The sequence below is a fragment of the Camellia sinensis genome, chromosome 9 (genome assembly GCF_055761805.1).
Source record: "Camellia sinensis isolate YWXY chromosome 9, ASM5576180v1, whole genome shotgun sequence".
In the NCBI taxonomy this organism is placed as follows: domain Eukaryota; kingdom Viridiplantae; phylum Streptophyta; class Magnoliopsida; order Ericales; family Theaceae; genus Camellia; species Camellia sinensis.
Window position 1 is genome coordinate 63293426 of NC_138969.1, and position 16316 is coordinate 63309741.

Genomic DNA, 16316 nt, shown 5'->3' on the forward strand with positions numbered 1-16316 from the left:
TACTTATTTTGATTTGCTTTTGTCTTTTTTGACTTTTTTGAATTTTTTTTTAAAAATTATAATTTTTTGATTTATCTTCTCGAGAATTTAAAAAATTTAAATTTTTTAAAAAAATTAATTTTTTTTTTACTAAAAAATAAAAAACCATTCCCAAAGAACTTACAAAAAAAGAAAAAAGAAAAAAAAGGGTTGACCAAAGTCTGTAATCGAGAAGAAGGCTGTGGAAGACGGAAGGAGGTTCCTCAATTGCGTTACGACGCGTGCTCTGTTCTGTCGGTTCCATTCCAAGAAGCTTCTATCTTTTCTTCTATTGCTCGCGTTTATCCACTTGATCACACCGCTCGTCTCGTCGCTAGGGCAAAATTCAATTCAAAATCAAATCAAATCGAATCGATTTGGTGGGAGTGCGAAGAAGAAGAAGAAGAAATAGAAATGGCGTTGAATCCTCAGCTATTCCCAAACGGAATGCCCGTTCCTTTTGTGAACGAGATGTTCGTCTTGGCCAGAGATGGCGTCGAATATGAGGTTGACAAGATTCCCGGGTTCGTTTCTCTTTCCCTCTTCTTTTTTGTATACTCTCTCTGATCATCATCATTGTCATTGGGTGTTTAATTGCTCTAAAATTAAATTTGAATTCTTTATTATGTTCGGATGAGGCTAATCAGATTCCCAGATAGGATAAATTGAATACTCTCCACATCAAAAATTGTATTAATTGTATTTTTGTACCTAATAGAGTAATTTTTATCGAGTATTTAGGCCTATTTAGATTGATATCAAAGAGTTCGGAGTGCGTTATCAAAATTACACATGTTTCTTGGTTTGAAAAAAATCGAGTTTGATTTTAGGGTTGGATCACTTTAATTAAGATTGGTATTTGGAACAAGTTTCTTCCTTAGGACATGGCTTTTAAAAAAATTGTATATTTTTATAATTTTTTTAAGCATTTTATCATTGGGAACATATCAACTAAATCCTTGGAATAATAGGTGGAAGGCAATGAATCATAATAACCATATTGCAAAAGAGGGGCAAAAATATAATGTTGCAATTTGATATGTTCATACCAGAGGAAGAGAAATTCACAATTTATTTAGGAAAGGATTGCAAAACATCTTGAATCACTTGTTTCTTTATTAATTAATAATAATTGTATCCGAAGGTGGAGGTGGTTTAATATTAGTTTTCTTGAGTTAGTGGGATGTCTCTAGTTAACATCATTGGGCATTACTTTTAAAGATGAAAATGATTAATGGTTGAATGATTAGATTGGGCTATGAGGGAATTCAGAAAACATAGAGTTTAGGTTTGAAAGATGTTTTCTCTTTTCAGAAAATTGTGTGTCCTACCTAACTGTTTTCTTGAATGAAACATTTACTGTCAGGATTATGCATCATTGCCATTTCCTATTGTTTTATTTTTCACTTAATGCAAACATATTATTGATATTTTGTGAAGCGAAATATTGTCAAAATGTGGATTTGTTGGCTTTATTTTTATGCCTTGGTAATGTTGCTAATGTTGAGTTGTTTGGGATAAGTCTTAGAAGAGAGAGTGGTTGATTATGTCGAAGTTTGGAAATGGGATAACAGGAATAACCATAGTTGCAAAAAATTGTATGAATTGTGATTTGAATCTTACAATCAGGTCGATTAAATCCTTAATCAAGACAAATTGGTTGGGGTGAATCAACAGAGTGCTTGAATCCAGGTCTGGGGCATCATTCGAATCCTCAATTCTGCTGCCCCATGGTTCTTTTTCGATTTTTAGCCCTCTTTTAGTTTATTTTTTATTTTTTTGTTGGCACATCGTCTCTCAAAGCCTTTTAAGATTTTATATTTGTTTTATACCATTCTTCTCCACCCTAAATGGGGTTTGCATAGTTGACCTTGTTTATCGTACAATTAATGGAAAAAGAGAAGTTATAGGTGTTACCTAGTAAAGGTGCCTGAATTGATGAAATATTCTAAATTCCATAATAACTAATCATAAACATCTGAACACAAGAAGTCAAAGCCATCCAATCCATCTCCACCAATTGAAACAATTTTTACCATAAGGACTTAGCTACATGGCAATGCATGATTGCAGCAATGAAAAGCACCTTTCATAGTCACCTGGTGTAAGTTCATATTTTTTTTGTGATGGTTCTCATGCATGCCTTTAATTATTTTGGTAAAGCTTTTTTTCTCTTCTATTCTCTCAGTTTATTTGTTATATTGCATGTTCCAGTTTTTTAGCTAACATTGGGTTGTGGAAGTGACAATTTCAAATTTCAATTGGTCTTTGTATTGTGCAGATTATTATTATTTTAAATTTCAAAAATTGTTTAGTGTGGCAAGAACTGAACCTCATGTTGGACTTTGCTTTCAGTGGTAATGGGGGTAAGGTTAAAGCAAAGGGAACAATCTTCTTGTCAAACATACGGATGGTCTTTGTTGCGAATAAACCTGTTGGGAATTTTATTGCTTTTGATATGCCCCTGGTACGGAAATGGTTTTTCACATGCCTTTCTTTTATTAATGTTCTTATAATGGTTTGGATATTTGGTCTGTATTTAACTATATATCTTGTAATTTTTCTCATTTTGTTTGCATTTTCATTATTTTGTGGCTAGCTAATTTATGGCCTCATTCTGCTGGTTTTTAGCAGACAATCTGCTGGTTTGCCTTTTTAACTACATTCCTCATAAATTTTTCCATTCTTTTTGCCGTTTATCTTTTTCCTACGTTTCGTTAGTTTGTGGCTAAATCAGCCTCTACCTGCATCAATAAGAAATTAAACAAAAGCATTTTGTCATTTTGAAACCCTAGATACCTAGTAATTGAATATTTTTGGAGAAGACATAAATAACAATATAGTTTCTTAGTTTAGATGGACAATAAGAGGAGAAGAACATGATGATGATGTGCAAAAATCAATGGCAGTATTCTTATTGGAGGCCTTTCTTTTCTTTTTTTCTTTTTAATTTTTTTTTTTTTTTTACATTCTTTTTCTTCTTGTTCTTTATGGAAACCATGATTGGATATTTTGTGCAAGAGCAATGAGAAAGGAGCGCATATGGCAGAGATGGTGTAGAGAAGGGGCAGAAAGCCTTCAAAGTGGCTTTAATCAGAAAAATCAATTTCTTGAAAAGAAACTATAATGCAATATATGTAAGCTTGGATTTGGGCTTGAATTAAGTCAGGCCAACATTATCTGGTTTGGGGGCTTTATAAACGGCCACCTAAATGTTCTGGGCAGTCACTCGTGTCATCCATCCCGGGGACTCCATTATGCTGCTTACCCTATTAGTATAGCTGGTGGCAACTGTGGTAAGTCGGCATTTGAAATGAAATGAAGGTACACTGGCTTAATTGAATGGAAATTGAAGAGGAATGGAAGTTGATCAGATTGATCATCTATAAGGAATGCAAAGTGAAGAGGGCGTTCCTTGTAGGCTTAAGTGAAAGGGATGAAATGGAGAAGAGTCCAGGGAATATCTCTGGTCAGTGAATTGTCCCAAGTTAGGGAAAATTATATAAAAACAGTTATCAGTGATAATTTTACTAGTTTGAGTTGCTTCTGTAGCCTGCAGAGATCTAGAATTAGAAGTGAAGAACATCATTTTTATTGATGAATTATCTATTTATTTATTTACTTATCTTGATTGATGCATACATGGATTTCACAAAGTTCTCTATTTATACAGACATTTGGATTATTCTAGACTATGCAAGAGACTTTAGAATTCTTTTGTTCATAGGGATTAGAAAGAGACTAGTTGATTTCCAAAGCATAATTAACATTATTCTTCTAGAGTGTAGTTGGTCCAAGGCAATGCTTCTAGTCGTCTCTATGTAGAATGTGCTGGAAAGTGCATTACTGTCCAAAACTTTCCCTTAATGCACTTCCTTTACTACAATCAATTCTTTGAGATATGGTGAAACCTTTCCTTAGGAAGTGCCTTGATCAGTAAATCAGCAAGCTGCTCTAGAGTTCTACAATGCATGAGTTGTATCTCTTCTTTTTCAATTGATCCTCGGATGAGTGATATGTTATGGCTATATGTTTCGTTTGATCATGACTTACTGGATTCTTTTCCATGCCAATTGCTGATTTATCGTTACAGTATAAGATAATTCTTTTGTTTTTCATTTCATCAGTGTCTTCTAGAATTCATCAAAGCCAAATAGCCTGTTAAGTGGCCTTAGCTGCTGCTGTACTCTGCTTCTGCTGAAGATTGTGATACAATTTTTTGCTTTTTAGAAGCCCAAGAACAAATGCCTGAACCAAGAGAGAAAACATAACCTGATGTGCTTTTCATGTCATCCAGACTCCCGGCCCAATCACTATCCGAATAGCCAATTAACTTTGAGTCTTTTACTGCCTTGTACATAAGACCATAGTCAAGTGTGTCTTGCAAGTATCTCAGAATTATTTTGGCAGCTCCAAAATGAATTTGATTTGGATACTGCATGAATCTGGACAGCAAACTTGCAGTAAACAAAATGTCTGGTCTGGTAGCAGTACTGCTAATCAAACCCTTATAAATTGAAGCATCAACCTTTTCACATTTTGTCATTTTCAGCTAAAGGAGCAGAAACAGCCTTGCAATCTGCTATATTAAAATTTTGAGTTTGATAAATAAAAATGCCTTCTTCCATTTGAGGTACTTCAATGCCGAAAAAATAGTGCAGCATCCCTAAGCCACTCATTTCATAAGCTGCTTACTCATATCCTTCTTGAATACTTGCATCATCTTGATGTCATTGTCTATGAGAATCAAATCATCCATGTAGCCATAAACGATGAGAATAAAGACATCTCTTCTCATGACATACAAAGTAGGTTTACTTTTACTCCTTTCGAATTCTCTCTATGTGAAGTAGCTGTCAATTTCACTGTAGTAAGCACGGGAGCTTGTTTTAGGCCATAAAGGGCCTTCTTCAGTTTATAAACTTTTAACTTCTCTCCCTTTCACCAAGGATCCTTGAGGCTGCTTCAAGCTGAAAAAATTTCAATTTCTTTAGAGCGGCAGCAAGTGCAATCAAGGTTCTCATTGCTTTCATCCTTGCAGTAGGAGAAAAGGTCTCAAAGAAATCTATACCTGGTTTCTGTGTGAACCCTTTTTCCACAAACCTCCTTTAATCTACTCCCATCTTGATTAAGCTTTGTCTTGTATGTCCATTTCACTCCAACTACTTCTCTTCCTTTTGGCTGATGAACAGGCTGCCTAAAATCTTGAAAGGTTCAAAAGTTTAGGCAGCCTGTTCTCGTTTGTCATTGATCTCACCATTTCAGCAATGGTTCTGTTCTACCTTGTTGCAACTCCATTTTGTTGTGGGCTATATCTGGCGTTGCTTCCGAATACCTTAATTTTTGGAATATTCTTCGAATTTTGCTGAGGTATATTTGCCTCCTTTGTCACTTGGAATTGTCTTGATGGCACAACCACCACTTGGCTTTTCAACAAGGGCTTTAAATCTCTTGAAAACTAGTAATGTCTTGACTTTTTCTTCATGTAAGAGTACACCCGAGTCATGTAAAAAATCATCAATGAAAATAAGGAAGTGCAAGTGATGCTTCAAAGTAGATCCTCATTTTGCCACAATCTTGGTATGAATGAGCTCCAATGGTGCTTGCACTCTCCATGATCTTCCTTTAGAAAACGAGACTCAATGTTGCTTTCCCAAAATGAACCCTTCACAAGGGTCCGTTCTTGTTCCAATCTCTGGTTATCCACTTATCATATTCTTTTCTTTAAGCAATTTTAGCCCATGAAAGTTCAAGTGGCAAAAATCTTTTGTGCCATAGACCTCAGTCCTCCACTACATCACCTCTGGAGGCAAGGCTTCATAGGAAAATTGATGAAGATCATAGAAAGAAGAAAAAGAGCAAATTTGGAATTTCACATGAAGCACATTTAGGGCATCAAGAATTAAAGATTTGGAATAATTTCGCGTTTGCATGTCATTATAGTAGGTTTTAATAATTAAGGATGTAATGGTAATTTCAATAATTGTTGGACATGGGTTGTAGGGGTTACCCATGGATTTTATTTTAGGTCAAGTTATTGAATGGGTTATTATATATGTCAAAAGTCCAAGTTTCCTATTTTGATGAAGTAGAATTAGAAGTGATTAAAGTTTTCTATTATGATTGAAATAGAATTGGAAGTCATAGTTGGTCTAGAATATTAGTAGTTGCTGAATATTTTTAGTTTCTAAATTTGAGAAATAGTCCTTATAGAATTAGGAGAGTCTTTAGCCTATAAATATATGTGTAATCTCAATGATTCAATAGCAGAGTTAATATTATTAAAATTTGATATTGTGTTTGTGTGATTGGCCTATCCCTTGTGAGGTTGAAGCACTTCTCTCTCTCTCTCTCTCTCTTTCTTCTTCTATCCAGCAAGGTCACTGTTCACGTCACTGTTCACAGTGCTTAGAACAGCCACCCAACTGTCTCTAAAAACTTGTGTTTTCATTCCCAAAATCCTACCTTCTTACAAACTCTTAAACTCCTATTTTTAAATACTTTTGCAGCCACAAAATCCCACTAAATCCAATCCTATAAGTCTATTGTTGTTGCTGCTAGTATACTTACACTGGGCCTACTACTTGTAGGAAAGTAATCCCTACTTGTCCTACATCAAAAATTCAGCTAGAAAGTTTCTATTTCTCTCTATTTTTACTTCGGCTATCACTTGATTCATTTGATAAAAAAATTTGCAGGCATTATTTTTTAAATAAAGACAATATCCATTTTTGACTAGTTGTCCAACACTTTGGCAAGTTTTGTTCATGGTCCGGCACAAGCAAAACATTTCTTGCATATCTCCCCCCCAGGTTTTCCACAGCATTAGTGCCTTTCCCTTTTGCTTCAACAATAGCTCCATTCTCCATATGCCCTTCGATGTAATTGTATCCATGCCAAGGAAGATTGTTTCCTCTCTTGACATGTGATTAATACAGTCTACAGCCATTATCAAGGTTCTTTTTTTTTTTTCTTTTCACAGGAGGCCAATTGGAATGCATAAATCAAATTTTCATCTTCCTCTTTTTCTTCTGAAAAATTCGCTTGATCATTTGACTGCATTTTTTTAATACATGCCCAAACTTTTGGCAATGATAACATTGGGGCTTTGCAACGAAACCATCAATTTAAAGTAGAATGATTAGGTTGCTTACAAATCTTGAAATGCCATTTAGAGTTATGGGGACTCGTACCTTTTTTCTTACTTTCTCCCTTATGTTTACATGATGATTTCGTGAATATGCTTGCTTCTTTTCATTGCTTGAATTTTCTTCGAAAAAATCTTGAGGCTTCAAGTTTAACTTGGACTGAAATGCACTTTCAGCAGATAGATCAGTGTGCTTCAGCTTTCTTTGTTCTTGAGATGACATTGTGGTGATCCCACAAACTCTTGAATGGACACAGTGCTATACTCTCCAATAGCTGCAACAACACACTTGATAACTTTTTTTTTTTTTGTTTTTTTCCCGAGCATCAACAAAGGGAGTTTTATTATTAAAAGTCATGAAACAGAGAGAGGGCAAGGAGTCCTCGAATCAGAAAGTTACTAGAGAAAGTTCAGATCAACATACTTGACAAGTATTGAGTATATCCATACTTGTCAAGTATGCTCAAACCCTTAAACCCTAAAACGAACTTTCTCTAATAAATTTCTGATTAGAAACAGCTTCACTCATCTGATCAAAAACCTTTGTGACTAAAACAAGGGCGACCTAGTGCACGAGGCTGTTGCTAAAGTGGGGTCTGGGGAGGGCAAGCTGTAAGAGGCTGAATAACAACTTCCATGACTTCAGAAAAAGACTTAGATAATTTCTGAGTCTTTCAATTTTTTATTTTGAAATTCTCTTTGTAAAGCCTGGAGTTTGACATTTCTTAATTTGTTACTTCCACGAAATTCTTGCTTCAAGAAATCCTTGGCTCCTTAAATAGCTTTAGAAAGTCCATTCTGAATTTTGTTGGGTGCACTAGCATCCATCCTTCTATTTGTCTAAATCTTTTTTAGTTCAGCCCGTGGAAGTTGGCTCTCATCTTCTGATTCTGTGTAGCCTTTCTCAACAACATTCCACGACCCTTCTGCTTTGAATGAATCTTACATCTTGATTGCTCATAATCTTCTCCATCATAAAATGGAAGAACTGTACTTGGAACTTCCAGCACTTGCAGAGGATGCCATGCTCTTCTACAAGATTGCTTATCTGCAGATTCCCATGTTGATATCAAAACAGAGAGCTCTGATACCACTTTGATAGTTTTACTAGTATGAGTTACTGCTGCAGTGCTCTAGAATTAGAACAGAAGAACATAATTTTAATTTGTTTATCTTGAATCTTGATGGAGGTTTACATGGAACTAAACTCCTCTAAAATTCTTATATTAATTGGTTGGCAAAAAATGTTTGAGACACCTAATTTATCACACCTAAAAGCCACCCTAATGACGTGTTTGACAAGTGTCGAATTTTGATTTGTCAAACATTCCATCATGTGGGGTCTAACCTCAATGCCACATCATTAGGGATGGTTTAGGGGCGGTAAATTAGGGGGATGTAGCATTGTTGTTATTTGGCATGGGGATTACAAAAAGACTTGTTGAGATTTCCAAATCCTAATTAACCGTTCTCCCAAGTTTATCTTGGACCAAGGCAATGCTTCTCGTCTTCTCCATGCTGTTGAATGTGCTGGAAAGTGAATTACTGTCCAACACTCGGATAATTTGTTGTATGGTATATTGTATTGGACATTTAAGGAATAAGATATTAAAAAAAAAGACTGAAATGAAAATGTTGAGATGGATAAGTGTTTGTTAGACTTGATCCAAGTTTACAGTGCTAAAAGGACAAGAAGGATGTCAAACAGGTTTTAAGTCGAGGCTTCTAGAAATGACTCAACTTCATTAAACTCAAGCAAGAATACGGGTTTATATAAGTTGAACAGAGAAAATGGACTAATGTACTAGACCCCAAGTGACGGGGATTACACTTGTTAAGTTGAGCCTGATCTAGTTAATGGCGAGGAAATTAGAACTTCTGTTATTGCTATTCTATTCTGGGTTATGTACAGATTTGATATCTTTAGGTGTGTTATATAGAAGCATAGATTCACCTCATGCTGATCTGTAACTTGCTATATTTTCAGCTTCACATCCACGATGAAAAATTTAACCAACCGATATTCTTGTGCAACAATATTTCTGGACTTGTGGAGCCCGTAAGTACACTTTTTATTTTTGTTTCATTTTTTCAATTCTTTGCAATGTTTTTCCATGTTCACTCACATTGTTCTCTGCCTCATACATTTAAGAATACAACTCATATTCCTATTCTGACCAATCCCAGGTCATCCCAGATGACCAGCACAGGGCACTGTTCTCAACTCATGCCTTTAAGATCCTCTTCAAGGAAGGGGGTTGTGGAACATTTGTCCCTCTATTTTTCAACTTGATCAAGTCAGTGAGGCAGTATAGTCAACAATATGCTTCTAGGGAGGAGCAGCGTGCAGATCCTTTGCAAGCAGCACAAACTCCAGTGGATGAAATGATGAGACATGCGTAAGTCACTTCGGTTCCTATTAATGAGTTAATCACTTCGCCCTCTTGCTTTAGCTACTTACTTAGGAACTAGCTTCACACCTCCCCCAAGAACTCAAAGGTGGCCCAGTACATCTAATGGCATCACAAACCTATTATTGCCTCAATTTCCTTGGCCTAATGGGCCATGGTCCTCCAAGAAGCTAGCTGTGGAGGGTACACCTTCACATAGTTGTTAGCAGGTCCTGTTCATTAACGGAATTATCCAAGCAAATCACTCCAACTAAGAATAGCCATACACCACTGCCTATAGAATCAAGAGAGAGGTGCGAGAGAGCCTTCTTAAGAAAATTCTGACCCCTAGGAGTTGGCCTATAGACGATCCTCAATTTGATTTCATTTACCAGAAAAGGCAAGTGATATAGCTGAAGATTATCTTTTGTGGTTCCATAATTCCTGATTTTTATTTTTTATTTTTCATTTGGCAGATATGTTGATCCAAATGATCCGACAAGAATTTTTCTGCAGCAACCCACTTCAGAATCACAGTTGAGGCGGCGCACCTATCATTCCCAGCCAGCGGAACATTCAATATAGTTTCTCTATATGCTTTTTTTATTCCCAGGAAATATAGTTCCTGTTCTTAAGACACCATGTTAATGCTATATATATTGGATTGTATGTCTTTTCTTTCAACTAGATGATATGCTTGAGGCAACTTTCAATATTGTGAATTATGTGAAGCAGGACCTTTGTGTGCCGGGTTATTAGAGGTTTGGGTGAATAAAATAACATCCTCAAAAATATCGTTGTATGAATGATCTGTAACAAAATGGATTTGAGTGTCATGTGATATTATAGCCATCATTTTTTTTTGTTATTTGTTCTTTGTTCTTTGTTTTTGTTTTTGTTTTTGTTTTTGTTTTTTGTCTTTTTATTTTTTTTGGTTTTAAATTTTGGCTAGTGTGGCCAAATCAAATGGAGTAATGTTGGTTGGTATTTCATTTGGGAACATTTGATGTGCAATTTTTTGTCATTAATAAGAGAGTAATGATAGAGATTTACAATTTGAATTTTTAAATTTATTCACAATGATGCAGGGTTCTTAAATATTTTTTTAAAACCAAATCATGTAACTTGGGGTCTTATATATTTAAATATAGTTTTCAAATGTAGTCATCATAATATTTTCTTAATTAAATTTAATAATAGCATTACAAATTTGAGGAATTTTACTTTACATTTTGGTGGGGTTTGATAATTGCATATTTAGGTAGATTTTCATTTCGTGTCGCATTCCCGTTAACCACTTCTAAGTGGCAACCATGCAACATGGGACCTCACACAGTCATCACCACCAACAAACACTCCTCAACAACACCAACCCCACCACCAATCTCTACAAAACCAGATTCGACAATGGAGAGCAATAAGAGGATGAGAAGGGGGAGTTTTTATTTGCACACACTTAATGATATTTATTTTTATTATAATTTTATCTCCAAGTGAAATTACTATTATGAATATCACACAAAATTCAAATAAACACAATTTCTCATTGCACATCCACTTCCATGTTGAAGTTGCTGAAGCTCACTAGTCCATGATAGCTACTCTATTCTTCCATACTTAGTTTGCTAAACCTCCACATTCCATCCTCATCCTTTTAAACCCTTCATTGTTAGCCTCTATTCATTAGTTTCCACACACTAAACACCCTCATTCTTGATTCTTAGCTTTTAATTAGTTTACACACTAAACCTCATCCCCATTCATCATTGTTATGGAAGATTTCCCTTCTGAAAATTCAGCAGATAAATGTTTATGAGAAAGATAGCCAAGGAAATGTGAGTTTTGCCATGTGAAGTTTTTTTTTTTGTTTTTTCCAGGGTCTTTCGGATAATTAGGGTCGAAATATATCAATTTATTCGGCAGTCCACTCCCGAAATAATTATGTAATTTTGGAAGTTGTCCAAAATAATTTAAAATTTTCAACATTCAACTTCCGAACCGATAAAAATAATTCGAACAACTACATTCGAATAGTATCATTTTGTTAGACACTGTACTTCCGAATGAAGTAAAAAAAAAAATTCCCCATTTTATATTCTAAATTCGTAAATTGCATACTAAATTTGCATGCAAATTTGTCTTTATAATACCATTTCAAATTTGTAATGTTATACAAAACATGCAGCGATATGTCTCAACTCAAGGAAGTCAGGTTTGGGCGGATAGTGTGTTGGATTAAATTACTCAATGCACAATTGAACAAGTTCACTCTACGAAATTATAATGATTATAGTTTGAATTGCTCAACAAATGTAAATGTTTTATAATATTTATTTGACTTTGTAGGTATTCAAAAGTAAGGATGAATTGTTCAATTAAGTACGTGAAGTTGGAAAGAGAAATAGTTTGGTTATTGTAATCAAAACATCAAACTACGGTGAAGGAAAAAAAAGACCTAGGATGTATCTTGGTGGCGAAAATACCGTAACTCTTGCGCTGTCGACTGGGATGATACATATGTGCGCCGTATTCAGAATTTCAAGGATATCATTTATGATACTGTAGCTACTCGAGAGACATTTGATGTCGAATGACACATGTATACATTTGACAATGTTAGAACTATGGAAGAAGTTAATAGATGTGTTTTTTGATGTTGATGTGTTCAGTGGCATGGATTAAATGTTATCAACCATGTTATCACTACATTCTAAAAAGAAAATATAATTTACAATGGCATCGACCATTGTTAACATTCCATTCTAATAACAAAATATCATTTATAATGTCATCGACCATTGTTACCATTCTATTCTAATAACAAAATATCTTTTATAATGTCATTAAAAGATGTGTACAGCAATGTCAGCTTACAAAAACACCACAAAAAATTCATCAACTGACAAATAACATGTCACGAATCATCTGTATGCCTGCGACTAGGTAAGTATGAATGGATCCCAAATTCATCAATAAACCAAGGTAAACAACAGGAACTATACCGCCACTCTTGTCACTGAAAAGTGTACATCCCAACAGAAACAACAAATAAGCTCTAGCAGCGCACTGTATGGCCTCCTCTGGGTTTGAATCTATGACACCAGCAAACTGACTTTGCAACTACTCAAGCCTGACTGAATTTCCACCAATAGTAGAAACCTCGTCATGTGTTACACGTTCAGTAATCCCCAAGCTAGAAACTAGTAGTGTAACTCCATGAAGATTCGTCATATCTGGTACGCTGACTGATCTACCTACAATAGGAAGGCTAAGAATAGTGCCAACATCATCCAAGGTCAAGGTCATCTCACCAACTATCATATGAAATGTGTTCGTCTCAAGTTGTCATCTTTCAACAAAACTGGAGATTAGAAGCTTGTTAACGAACCGATAAGTGCAACGAGCTAACTGTGACAGCCTAGACCGCTCAATAATGGCTTTAAATCTGGTGTTGTTGTCTACTGACCACCATGGCCATGCAAGGATCTTTGAAGAGTGATTTTGACACTTTAGGGGCCTTCATTCCTGTAAAACAGATGAATACATCATTAGAAACTACAATATAATACCAAAAAAAAAAAAAAAAAATCATACACAAATGAATTTCACTACTACTCAGGAATGTTTATATTTCTCTGCCAAACAGTTGCAGCGACATGACTATTGAAACTCTGCAGTATTGATGGATCAGTCGGACCACCTGGAAAAGCATGAGTAAGGTCCTCTTCCTGAACAGTAGGAGAATCGAGTAAAGGGGCTTCCTTCACGGCAATGTCAGGCATATCATCACCTTCAACTTGTCTTTGGTTTCGGCTCCGACTTTGACTGACACTGGGGATATCATATTCTATTGAAACTGGATCTGGATCACAATCTCGACCTTATCCTCGTCCACGCCCTCGTCCCCGTTCATGGTCAACATCCAATACACGACGTCGTCTATTTGAAGTAGTAAGTGAGACACGTTGTTGACATTCAGAATCCATATTATTTGCAAAAATTAATATATTTAATGAGTATACAATTGTAAAAAGAATATACAAAAAAGGGGAAAAAAAAAACAAAAACAAAACCGTTTGGAAGTTGAAAATTGCAAATATCTATTTTGTTTGGAAGTTGAAAACTGAAAAACCAGATTCATTTCGGAAGTTGAATGTTGTCCGAATTAAACATATTCGAAAGTTGAATGTTGAAAGAATGAAATTTTTTTGAAATTCTACTGTTGAGATAAATGATAATTTTTGGAATTTTACTTCTGAACAAATTGTTTATTTTCGAAAAACCAATTCCAAATGAGGAACATATTGCTCATTTCGGTGGGCTATGCATTCGTTTGTTTAAAAAATGGTAAAAACAAATCCTACATTACAAATGAAATAATGGTAAAAACAAATCCTACATTACAGATGAAATATGAGTTATGATTGAAATAAATAAACTGACCTAAGTTCTCCAAATATGAAGAATTCCTTTAATGATTCAATGAGATGTCTTCAATGTTTCAATGGGATGTCTTCAATAGATGGATGTAACTTTTGAAGACGACAGGTAAACTGTGAGAGATGGGCGTATGTGAGACGGGGATGATAGTGGAATGGGTGTGTTTTTGTACCGTTCAAAGAGATGGGTTTGGGGGTTTGGGTGTGTGTATAAGGGTAGGTGTAGAATAAAAGGTGTATGTGGTGAGATTAATTTTTTAGGTGCGTGTAGTGAGAAGGATGTGCAAAGAGTGGAAACGGTGTGTGCAAATAGAAAGCTTCCATGAGAACGACAATCATTTGGAAGAAAAGCAATGGAAGCAAGAGAATCCAAAGGAAAAGAGATCCTAACAACAACAACAACAACAACAACAATGCTGAGATGGGTTCTTCTTCCAAATGGGAATCTCTCAACTCAGATCTCTTGCTCGATATTTTCTCTCTTTTCAAACCCTTGTTCTTGATATCCACCGTTTCTTTGGTTTGTCGATCTTCGGGACGCGTTTGTTCGATCATTTGTTCGGCAATGATAATGACAACGCCCTCGATTTTACCATTCTCAACTGCGATTGCTATCGGAGGCTGTTTGGATCCGAAGATAACCCTTTCAAGAAGGCGTTTCTGATGAAATTTCTTCGTGGTGTTATGGATGTGTATAGACGTGACGATGATGAGGAAGATGGTATTAGGGTTACTTCGATCACCAGAATGGTGTTTCTTCTGGGCTTCTTCAATTGACTGATCATCACCTTGTTTATCTCGCGAAAAGGTGCATCAATTTATCCAAATTCAGAATTTCCCAATTTTTTTGGTGTCAATTTGGTGAAATTTTGAATAGGGAAAATTAGCGAAACATCCTCTCCAATTTTAGGTAGTAGTAGAGGTGCAATATGTTTTTTTATATTAGCTAAGGTCTTTTGATGAAATTTCTTTGTGAAAGAGAAACTTTTATGTGAAAATTGAAATTTGTGTGTCGGGCCGAAATAATTTCTGTGTCGAATTTTTTTTGTGAAAATGTTTAGCCACCCAATTACTATGAAAATATTATATATCCTTTATTTTATAAAATCTTATTTAAACTAAAAACCCCATTCAAATACTGAGTTGATGCCAACGGCACAAAAGTATTACTGAAATTAAAGATTTGGTCTTTAACCTTAATTTTGTGGAAATACGGTTGAAACCCGTTTAATTTGGCTATTTTTTTTCCTTAAAAGATCAGATTGTCCAAATTTGTCTAAAAGCTGTAATTTTGGAAAATTCTGGATTTGGATAAAGACTTATAAAACTTTGAAAGGTATGGGAATTGGGGTGTGCCTAATAGGCCCAGCTCGGGGTTAGGGTACATTGAGAAGAAATGCTTGCAAAAAATCAAGTTGATTAGATATTGATAGTCCTTTCATCGAATTGCATTTGTATCTAAAAAAAAAAAAATGATAAATGTGATTTAAAGTATAAAATTGAATACAAATGCAACAGTGGCTATGGGTGCCTCCCACACAGCAGCCACCCCAATTCCGTAGTAGTTTGTATGTGATATATGTATTCATCTATTTGGTAGTTTGTCTGTCTGTGTTTCACAGATACGGCGGCTATCTATCAAACTTCAAGGCATAGAGTAAACAATTTTGCAACATAAAATTCATTTGATAACTTCTTTGAAAAAGTATTGGGTGTGGTTTGAAGGACAATTAATATATTTGTTTGAGAGAAAACCAACAATTGAGAAAATTGAAAAAAATGGGAATTGTTTGGGATGTCAGAATGTTAGAGAATAATTTGGTAGTTACCGAGAGGCAGTGGAAAGAGTGGGCTTTTCATCTTTTGGAGCAATTCTATAATTTTTGTTGCTCTGGTACAAATTTTTTACTTGTTCCTTATATGCATGTGTATGTTATATTTCCTGGTGTTTATTTTGTTACTTTGATGTGTATTTGTTTGTCATGTGGTAGGGTGCTACCCAATAATATAATATTGTATACAACTCATTATGTGGAGTCCAATGAAACAATATTGCATATATAATTCATTATGTGGAGAGTTAAGGTGGTTGAAAGTTTGTTGGTTTTGTCTTTTGAAAATGAAAATGGATGGATAAATTTTTTTAATCTGTGTATAATAAGGAAAACTTGATTGTGATTATTTAGTGGAATTTTGGAAAAGATGCTAGAGTTTATTTTTTTTATGTATTATTTATTATTTATTTTTATGCAACAAGGCTGTAGGGGTTTTGGATGCTAGGTTAAGGGCCTTAAGGCTTGTTGGAAAGAAATCCAGTTAGCT

General features: G+C 35.1%; 1 protein-coding gene and 2 long non-coding RNA genes across 4 annotated transcripts in view; 2 read left to right on the forward strand and 1 right to left on the reverse strand.

The window, feature by feature from the left end:
- The first annotated feature begins 183 nt into the window (after positions 1–183).
- LOC114283215 (classical AGP protein) lies at positions 184–10358 on the forward strand. Its single transcript, XM_082886890.1, has 5 exons — positions 184–542; positions 2374–2485; positions 9153–9224; positions 9353–9564; positions 10032–10358. Exons 1-5 carry the CDS (start codon positions 433–435, stop codon positions 10138–10140), a joined length of 615 nt encoding a protein of 204 aa, XP_082743016.1. The 5' UTR covers positions 184–432; the 3' UTR covers positions 10141–10358.
- A 2004-nt stretch (positions 10359–12362) lies between these two features.
- Positions 12363–14137, reverse strand: LOC114283216 (uncharacterized). The gene is made up of 3 exons (XR_003636495.2): positions 13999–14137; positions 13256–13494; positions 12363–13080 (listed from the first exon to the last, which is right to left on the reverse strand). It is a non-coding gene; the product is annotated as an uncharacterized LOC114283216 (long non-coding RNA).
- Positions 14089–16316, forward strand: part of LOC145798625 (uncharacterized) — a 217928-nt gene continuing 215700 nt past the window's right edge. Inside the window, exon 1 of one of the 2 annotated variants that reach the window (XR_014339803.1) lies at positions 14089–14802. This is a non-coding gene — a long non-coding RNA (uncharacterized LOC145798625). The remainder of the gene's footprint in view (positions 14803–16316) is intronic. The other variant, XR_014339804.1, reaches the window with a different exon arrangement.

Coding starts and splice junctions, on each gene's coding strand:
- LOC114283215 (XM_082886890.1), top strand. CDS start 433: ATGGCGTTGAATCCTCAGCTATTCCCAAACGGAATGCCCGTTCCTTTT. Junction 2,486..9,152: donor TTGCTTTTGATATGCCCCTG/GTACGGAAATGG, acceptor CTATATTTTCAG/CTTCACATCCACGATGAAAA. Junction 9,565..10,031: donor GATGAAATGATGAGACATGC/GTAAGTCACTTC, acceptor TTCATTTGGCAG/ATATGTTGATCCAAATGATC.